Source organism: Anneissia japonica, unplaced genomic scaffold (assembly GCF_011630105.1).
Source record: "Anneissia japonica isolate Jap-2015-1 unplaced genomic scaffold, ASM1163010v1 scaffold1859_len985614_cov190, whole genome shotgun sequence".
Classification (NCBI taxonomy): domain Eukaryota; kingdom Metazoa; phylum Echinodermata; class Crinoidea; order Comatulida; family Comatulidae; genus Anneissia; species Anneissia japonica.
In genome coordinates, this window is record NW_022694754.1 from 818,755 (window position 1) to 829,153 (window position 10,399).

A 10,399-nucleotide genomic window follows, 5' to 3' on the forward strand; every position below is an offset into this window, starting at 1 on the left:
GGTATTGTATATTATTATTTTTGTATTATTTTATTAAAATGCTATACAGGTCCAGATAAGGGAAAGGGCCCAGCCAGTTAGGCCTCTGTAAATTAAAAAAATAATGCGAGTGTCATTTCTGGCCATAGCCATAAATTTTTGTACCTCAACCAACCACAGTGGGCTTGATGTGGTTCCCTCCATTCATAAAAGTTTTTCCCTGAGCCCTTATGTTTTTTAAATTCCTAAACTCTGCCAAGCTTATTGTAAGTAAGTATGCATTTAGCGGTACTTGGATAATGTTTATTATATAATAGTATATTTTACCCAGTTGGCATGGCGTATCTAACTTCATATGGAGGAGTTGGTGGTGGCTTTTATGGGTCAGTGGGGAGCACTAGCTTTGGGGATGAGTAGTATAAGATAATTTTTAATTACTTGAGTATTTTTTTTTACTCTAGGGACATGCATCTCTCACATCCTTCTGTAGGTACCACCTGCCACTGGTTTTATATAAAGGCTTAATATTGTTTTTTTTTTCCTTTGAAACCTGTAAAATATATCCAGTTTGCACAAATAATTTATTAATGTAGAATCACATTTAATCGGTAAAAATACATTGGTCTCAATTTTATAAAAACTGCATCCTTGAATGAAATGCACATATTTTTCATGTGCCAATAACATGCAGTACAGTAGGCAGATTTAATTATGAATGCCTATAATGAAATGAAGTATAACATTGTTATTAGTAGGTCGGATGATATTCCATTTACTTCTTGTAGCATTATTAAAATTCTTGAAGATTACTGTCTGCACAGAGCTAATAAACTTGATAAATGAAATGCAATTGGAATTGCTTTGTATATTTATTAGTAATTAGCTTTCAATCAATATCTGACTGGCTCTGGCAAAACCCTACTTTTGTCGGCATTTCCAATTGCGACATAGCAGAAGCAAAAACATCATATTGACCAAAGCCAGGTTTTTGCAGTTTATGAATAGATAGAATAATATGAAGAAGAGATGTTGAAGAATATGTATGCCAAATATCATTTTTTATAAACCAAACTGAAGGTATAATATGTAGCGATCTTAATATTAAACTACTGACTTTAAGAATCTTAAAAAGCTGTTTTATCAAAACTTACTTTGGCAGTATTAATTAAATTAAATATTCATAAGTTCACTACTGTATATTTAAAATAAATCAATCTCATCAAATAAACACTTGTTTAACACGTTCATTGCCAGTGATAAGTATACTTGTCCCACAAGGTGTTGATGAGTCCGCCAGGGATGACTATGCTCGTCAAAACATGATAACATGCTAGCGTTTATTACTTTATTGTTATACATACCACAGGATTAATGGCTGATAGTTCGACGAAAATATACCTAAATGATAACATACAAATAATGTATGCATGTTTGTTGTGTTATCTTGCCGGTAGTACACTCGATTGCACAAGTGGATGTTTCCTCTGAACACGTATACCAACCCATGCAAAAAGCGGATGAGAAAACTCACACTTGGCAGAGGCAATATAAAGTACCGTCCCATTGCCGGCGAAGAGTTTACCTGCCATTTTGATGATTTATGACTAGATAAAATTTCAAAAAAAGTATGTTTTTAAATACATGTGTACTTGTTTTGGCACATGGGAAGGAAACTAAAAATAAGGTCTGGCAGTCAAGGCCTTAAAGACTTGTATAATAGAATGTAAAAATACCAAAAACCCAATTTTGATTTGACCAACAAATGTACGTCTTTGTCAAATCCGGTCACCTCAAGTGAGAAAAAATTGCTAATTGACAGAAAAACTTTTTTTTTTTAATCCATTCCTAATTTACAAGTAGAAATGTAAGGGCTGTTGTATTAATATTCCTGGTCAATTTTCCAAAAAAAAAATTTTTAATCTGTTGATAACTATTTGATTAATTTATTTAAATCAGAAATTCATAGTTTTAATTAATTTTTTTTTTAGTGCTATTGCCAATTATCGCAAACATATTCAATTTGCATTAATGTCAAATTCAAGTTTTGTTACAATACTTACATTTCATATTTTATTGCTCAATTTTAATACCAATTTTATTAATTCGATCACGAGTCATTCAATGAAGTAATAATAATAATAACTACGGTATACAGCATTTCAACAAGGCAAACATTGTATCACCCTAGGGGATGTATGTGTTGAAGGGGGTATTCTGAAACAAAGTGATAATATAAATATTGTTCACCAAACTGAAGTAACTATATTTAAAGTATTATTATTCTTTCAGCTTTACATAAAATCTGAAATAGTGTTTGATTTGGTTGACTAGCTCAAGATGGGTAAGTGAGAAATGTTTTATAATTCCACAGTAGAAAAGAGTTCTGAACAATGAGGCTTAGGACGCTAGAATAGAATCTCAATTGTATACAGTACATATTTAATTTTAAATTTCTGTTTGTTGGATAAACACAGGGTAGCCATGTATCTCATTGCGAACAGTAACTATACAATTTTGACATGAACTCAAGCTGAACAAAAATGGACTCTATAAACTCAAGATGCAAAAATGGATAGAAAAATTCTTTACTATCCTCAGTGAAGATTAATAGAGGAGAAATTTACCAATTTCAAATAATTTTAGAACTTATTTTAGCACTGTACTCTATACTAAGTTAGCTAATTATCCCGTTTCTGTAATTAAGAATCTTGTGCGCACTTGTGATGTATTGTATAAGCTCTCCACTAAATTTCTAATGGCAATTACATCGCAAGTGCATCGCTCCAGTATTATTTCTATCCTTGGATGAGAACCAAATGCATTGCTGTAATGTGGCCCGTAGGCCTAATTGTAGATTGAATGATACATTCTGGTGTAGGTATCTGCATTCATAGGGGTGAGACACGTGGAAAAAAAACTCGGGCATATGGAAAAAAAACTTGGGCATATGCCGGGATGCATTCCATAAAATATTGTGAAGCACAGTAGCGCCAACTCTTTTGTGATGGAGACTGGAGGATAGAAAGAATTTTTTCAGAGCATAGTTTTCTTCATCAATGATGATAATGTTAATTGTCGTTCTTTAACTGTATACAATTATTTGACTGAGAAACATAATGATACTGTAGATTCAGAGAAAATGTAATGTAGATTGCATTGTACATGGTCAGAGTTAAACCTTAATATATTCACTACCTAGCCTAGATCCCAAGCCATCAATGATATTTTTTTATTAATTTTTTTTTAAATTTATTTAGTTCTTTGATATGATTAGACATTAGTAACTGAATAAATTTGATATTAGTAAATGTTTTATTGCAAGCAGATATAGATTCATTTTAACACTGAAACTTAATAATTAAAAGATTTGGAGTAAAAATATAATGGTTTACAGTATAATTACTTCACATATTATCAGTATAAATCTTTAATATTATCTCAAACCTTAATGTATCGTTACCTAGCCTAGATTTCAAAGCTTTTTTACAGTTTTGTTAATAGTACTTTTAATCAACCAGAGCCGTGGCACTTAATTGAGAGCAAATATTAACCCTGTGTGTAATGAAACATTTTAAGAGACAGAGTTTTAAATACAATGTATACATACCTGTACAATGTTCAAATTAATTTTTGAAACGTCTGTATTTACAATGATGTAGGGCCTACAGGAATGTGAGATAGGTAATATGGGAACGGGCATTGGAAAGTGCCACGCCAATATTGTTTGAAGCACCACTCTTGAATAAGTGCCGTACTGAAGCCTCCAACAATTTTATAAGCACTGCAGCACTTATTGGAGGATTTAACTGCATATTATCAGTATAATTCTATGTTAGTACAGTAGTATTATCCTCTACCTTATTGTATCATTGCCTAGCTTAGATCCCAAAGCCTTATGTACAGTTTTGTTAATATTAATAATGGTTTAATCATCTGTAGCCATTAATGTTTATGTCTTGTTCATTTATTTTATTCTTTAATATTAAAATCGCTTTAATTAATTAATTTAATTAATTAGTTAATTTTTCTCTGTGCCTTAGATAATGTTTTTGAATTGGCGCATTATAAATTTCTGCATATTATTATTATTATTATTATTACATAGTAATAGTCCACTGCAAGATATCAAATTACATGACCTTGAAACATAACAGTAGGATTTGAATTAAATGAAAATAATATGCATTAAAATTAATACTATACAAATTTTATTCTAAGTTTTTTTTGTATAGTTATCCCAGACTTTTTAATGTATATAATACCTAGCTTGCTAGCAGTGCACCCTCTTTATAGTTTTGTTATTTGAACTGACCATTGCTGTGTTTGTCTTTATCTTATAAATTTGTTTTTTTATTTAAACTGGGAAACTGGTTCTATAATAATAGTAATAATAATAATAATACGTTCTACTTATATAGTACATAATGCAAAAACCTACAGTATGTGCTTCAACAGAAAAAAAAAGATTAAAAAATGTTGGAAATTTGGGACAATCTGGCACAATTGAATGCAGATTATTGTTCTCCCACAGGCATTAGCAATATCTGCAGGGGAGGGTATCAGACAAGCCAATCCCCTTTGATGTATTACCTGACCAAAAAATTAAAATTATTTGATGAGATACAGTATCTAAAACTTTTCAGAACAGATTAAAATGACCTAAAATTACTAAGGTTTTCTTTGGTGTGGGGACTGTACCCCTGGATCCTAATTCAGGTCATGCAACCCTTCAAGCCCCACCTGAAATCATATTATTAAATTATTATTAGATCCCTCATTGGATAGGTTTGCCCCTTTGAACATAATCTATCCCACGACTGGCTAACTGTTTGTAGTTTGTAGAAGAATGAAATCTTCATATTTGCAGAAATTGAATCCAAGACCCTTTGGGATTGGAAGATCAATAATATCTTAAACCACTAAGCTACATCTTCATTCTATCTCTTTAAAAAGTAATTCCAGAATATGTTAATTATGAGGAATAATAATAAATAAGACTATAAATGGTAGTTTGAAATATACCTCAGGAGCATTACAAATCCTCCTAATTGATCCTTCAATTTCTTTGCTGTTGTCAAAAAAAGAAAAACATTCTGACATCTTCATTTTTGATTGGCTATTAAGCAGTACAATTTGTCTACATTATTATGTTGCCTTCTTCGTCTGGATAATTGCCTTTGGGACGCAATGAAACTCCAATTTTGGCAATTTCTGTTGTAACGAAGGATGTAGTAATGTACTGTTTGTATCTTAATATCTCTCGACACATCATCGTAGCTACAAGTGCACTGAAGCGTGAAATATTGTAATCAGCGGTTAATACTTAATTAGGTTGGTAAAAAAATTATCATGGAAAAATAGTTGGTATTTTATATCATGATTCATTGATGTATTTTCCATGAGTTGAGCTTGGCTTTTTTACAAAAGAAATATCATCTTCTATAATTATTGTCAAATTTTCTAGCAAATATTGTATCAGTTAAGCCCTGTCCAGACTATTTGACAAAAATATGACACAGCCTAAATATGGTCATGATGACATCACATCATGGCCATATATAGGCACATCATGACTATATATGGGCATACAACTTTTTTTTGTTTTAAATCTGGACAGAGCTTTGCTTACCCTTACTTCTGCTATTGAAGTAGCTCTTGATTATTTTAATACTATTTTTCATTAAATTTGTTATTTAACCAGAAGCACATTCAATTAATTTATGGATAGCTTTTAACCACCACTTGCCAGATAAGCATCTATATTCATGAGATTTCTAAGTTTATACATAATCATAATCTTAAAATTGTAATTGAAAGAAAACGAATCCTTCTGTATTCTGAAAGCATTATGTCAAATGTTTTAATAGATTAGCTCAGATTTGATCATATATTACAGTATTTTCATCATTTTCATAAGAGTACACAACATACAGTACTCTTTTACTTACTCCCTCTCTCCTGAAAGAGTACACAATCGGGGGGGCGGATCCAGAATTTTTCAAAGGGGAGCGAGCCCCCTACCGGATCCGTCCCTGACAATAAAATGTTCATTTGTGTCATTTTAAGATCATAATTTTATTTTTTTTGAACCTCATTTCTTCTTGTTCTTGTTGCTATCAGAACTTTAAAAGCGTAGCTTCCCCGGTTTTGAACACACGTGCAGGAAATTTTGTACACATAAACTAGATAGAGGTGAAATCCAAAAAACATTCACTTTTTTTATGTTGAACCCCAGGGTGCTCCATACACCTACAGTACAAAACAAAACGGGTTTCAGCAAGGCTGTACATTACTACCATTACCACTAATAGGTCACTTTTCATGGATGGCGTGGTTAGTTAACAATGTTTTCTAAGGAACCGAATGTCGTGAGTTCGAATCGCGTCTTGGTATTCAATTATTTATTTATTTTTTTCAATTTTAAGACATTTTAGTTCATTTTCTATAATTATTTTATTTTTTTTCTGTTATTAGTAATTAATGGCAGTCTACTTTGTGAATACTTACCTGTAAGGGAGTGTGACGCTGAAACTCCTTGTGAGATTTGCGTGAGATGGGCACCATCTTGATTTGTGGTTGTCCAGACCTGGCTGGCCAACCGTTTGTCGGTGGCTCCGGCTCCTGTAGGTGTGGAAGCGTTGACCTCTGAAGTTTTGTCTCCGCCGCTGTCCGCAACTCTGGTGCCGACGCCTGCTGTTTCGCCGCCTACGGGAGCTGGCTTAGCTCCTGAAATTATGGAGGCAATTGCTGCGGAGGTGTATGCTGAACTGCCAGACACTTTGAATGCCGCGACGGTGCCGCCTCCGGCCTTTCCTCCTCCTCTTCACCCTGAACAGCTGCCGGACCTTCCGTCTTTTGCTGATGAGGAGGTACAGTAGCCTCCCTTTCAGGGAAAGAGGAGGGGACTGCCGATGCTGAACCACCGAACTATCGTTGGTCTGCGTTCGAGAAAGCCTGTCCATTGCGGATTGTTACATCTTGTCCGGTGGTCCCCTTCCACCCAGCTCTCCTTGCTCGCTTGGAGGCCCAGGAAAAGGAGGCGACGCCTAAAGCTCAGTATCGTACGCTGCTTCTCCGCCAATTCCCTATGCGACTCGCAATGACCTTTTTCTTTTTCTTTTTCTTTTTTTTTCAATTCAGTAGTAGTAATTATTGGCAATTATGAACCCTTGCCGAAAACCCTATATAATAACTTACACCACTTAGGCCATCAGCTGTAATCTGTATCGTTCAGTTCTGTCCCAGCAACAGATGGACCAGCTGATTTTTGTGTAAATCGGTAGAGCATATATTAATTAAGGCTGAGCAAAAGTTTCTCAAACTGCTTCTAATCCAAACGTATTTTAATAATTTTTTTGTTAACAAACTATTTGGAATTTGTCGCAATGCGTGGATAGTCGCCATTGCAAAAACATCAATCCGAGGATTGATCATGTGACTTGATTTGACCAATCCCAAAACAAATTAAGCTACCATTGAGGGCGCATTATGACAACAACAAAGATGGCGACCCACAGGCAGCCGCACGATCCACCACCTGAAAGTGGTAAAAAATCTGTAAACAAAGGGGTAAATCCAAAGAATCTTCGCTGCACAATGCATTTTGATGATGTTCCGTCAAGCGGGGTACAACCTTTTACAAAGACAAGATGGAATACATTTAGAATGTGCGCAAAACAATGGAAAGATTTGAAAAGCCATGAATGTACTCTCTCTGGCCGAGTCGTCGATAGATTTGCTGGCGTGTGAATTTAGTATCAGTAGTAGCCTAGGCCTAGATGATGATACTAGCTTACAAATCGGATACCACCCTACGTGCTACAGGCGATTTATTTATTAATAAAAGAAAAATTGAGTTTGCTAGCAAAAAATACAAAAAACGTGCACTAGCAGAATCTAAGACAGAATAATGATGATCTTCTAAACCTTCGCCAAAGAAATCGAAACTGTCTGAGGTCAGCATCGTCAATCGAGTTTACCAATGTAATCACCACACACCCGAGTATTTCCTAAAGTTTGCCTAATATATAAGTTAAAACGTTTGAATATGGTTCGTCGCAAAAGACAAACGGATCTCATGGCGAAATAAAAGCTTCAGGTAAACTTTGTTAAGTAGAAATATATATATATACACATAGGCCTAGAATAGCCTACATTTTTTTAAGCCTAGGCCTGGTTGGTATGACTATAATATAATTAATTCGACCATTACGAATTCCACCATCACCACCCTGGATCCTATCCTAGCTTTGATGATTTCTGACCATGTAATGCATTCCTGCATATTTTTTTTTCTTAATTGGTTATCCTAGTTATAGCATGGTTACAGATGCCAATCAATAAAATGTAATACTATGTAGGGCTAGGCGACCATACAGTTTAATCATGATAAACTCCCTCCAAACGGTAGAGATGTTTCACCCAAAAAAAAGTACAGTATTTGACAAATAAATGTGACATGATGATATGAATGATTAGAAAGTGTAAACCTGAATATAATATATCTATCATTAAAATTAATTTTATATTTTTACTTTTGTTTAGGTGTACTATTACAAGCAGCCAAGCTAAAAGCAGATGAGTCAATTTTCATGCATATTCAAGAAGGGGATTGTGTTGCACTTGAAGTCCACTACAAGATTCAACTGTTGCAGTTCTATCTAGAAGGGTTTGTTTGCCAACTATAAGGTGTAAAGACATCTGATGTAAATGTTGCCAGATACAACGTTTTCTGTACCTCGTCGTCTTCAGAACAGAGTCTTCCTCCAACAAAAGATGCATTTTTACAGCATTTGTAAGCGGTCTAATTACCAAGCTTCTATTCATCACAAGCCATTAAGTGCAAAAATTAATCCACCATCCCCAAATGGTCATGGGTGGCAAATTCAGGATGAAGAGCTAATCATCACTTGGTCAACAAAGGCTCCAAAACCAGAGATATTATTGCAATCTGTACACTGGATGTAAGCAAGGCAAGTGTGAAACAGGAAGATGTTCCTGCCGTAAAGGCGATTTGCCTTGTACTTATTTAAAGAACTTTCTTAACGCACGAGAACATAAGCCATTTTTTAACCATCAGATGTAAAGCAAACTAAGACACAGGATTACGAAAAGCATTATTTATGTAATTATTTGTTAGATTTATTTCTATAGTATTTATGAAGAAGTTGATGATGAGGATAATTTAATTACAGTACCTTTATTAAAATATAGAACATAAAGAACTTAACGCACAAGACCGCATGAGACAATAAGCAATTTTTAACCATGAGATGTAAAGCAAACTAAGACACAGGAGTACAGAAAGCATTATTTATGTAATTATTTGTTAGATTTATTTCTATTGTATTTATGGAATATTTTAAGTGTTGGTTGTATTGTAGAGAAAGACAGAAGGAAGATTAAAATTTATAAAATGTGTCAATAACGAAAGATAAAATTGGAAAGATAAATTTAAGTAAGTTAAGTACTTTAACTACTAAATTTGACCATTATGTAATAAATGTTAATGAATCTGAAATGATACATTGAGTAACTACCTATATCATTGCTTTACTATATGAATGATGGTTTTTTGATGAAATAAAAGTGGAACATTCTTGTATGGTATTTTGATGAATAAAAGCAGAACATTCTTGTAAATTGCAAGAATGTGGAAACAACTATTGTTGAACTATCAATTGAGAACATCGTAGACATTGGTGATGATGAGGATAGCGACATTGATGACTTGCTTACAGATCCATTGGCTTTTTAAGATTCTTTTTCTTTCTCTTAATTAAACAGTATTCATACCATTTAATATACAGTATACAAAGATGATAAATCATTAAAAATTACAAAAAATTGGAAACAACAATAGTTTGTAAATGATAATTTAATTACAGTACTTTTATTAAAATATAAAAAAAATACAATAATGTAACGTAACTTAAAGAACTAAATGCATGAGAAGATAAGCAATTTTTAACCATGAGATATAAAGCAAACTAAACACAGGAGTACGGAAAGCATTATTTATGTAAATATTTTTTAGATTTAATTTTTTATTGTATTTATGGCGTATTTTAGAGAAAGGCAAAGAAGTTGATGATGAGGATAATTTAATTACAGTACCTTTATTAAAATATAGAAAATACAAAACTAACGTAACATAAAGAACTTTCTTAACGCATGAGAACATAAGCAATTTTTAACCATCAGATGTAAAGCAAACTAAGACACAGGAGTACAAAAAACATTATTTATGTAATTATTTGTTAGATTTATTTCTATATTATTTATGAAGAAGTTGATGATGAGGATAATTTAATTACAGTACCTTTATTAAAATATAGAACATAAAGAACTTAATGCACGAGACGATAAGCAATTTTTAACCATGAGAAGTAAAACAAACTAAGACACAGGATACAGAAAG

General features: G+C 33.2%; 1 protein-coding gene across 2 annotated transcripts in view; it reads left to right on the forward strand.

The window, feature by feature from the left end:
• Positions 1 to 10,399, forward strand: part of LOC117101266 (rap1 GTPase-GDP dissociation stimulator 1-like) — a 31,116-nt gene that overhangs the window by 1,436 nt on the left and 19,281 nt on the right. The window contains exon 2 of one of the 2 annotated variants that reach the window (XM_033241222.1): positions 2,269 to 2,320. The exons of the other annotated variant lie outside the window; for it this stretch is intronic. Within the exon in view, the coding sequence (XP_033097113.1) occupies positions 2,317 to 2,320 (4 nt within the window). The 5' untranslated portion in view covers positions 2,269 to 2,316. The remainder of the gene's footprint in view (positions 1 to 2,268; positions 2,321 to 10,399) is intronic. 2 annotated transcript variants of the gene reach the window in all.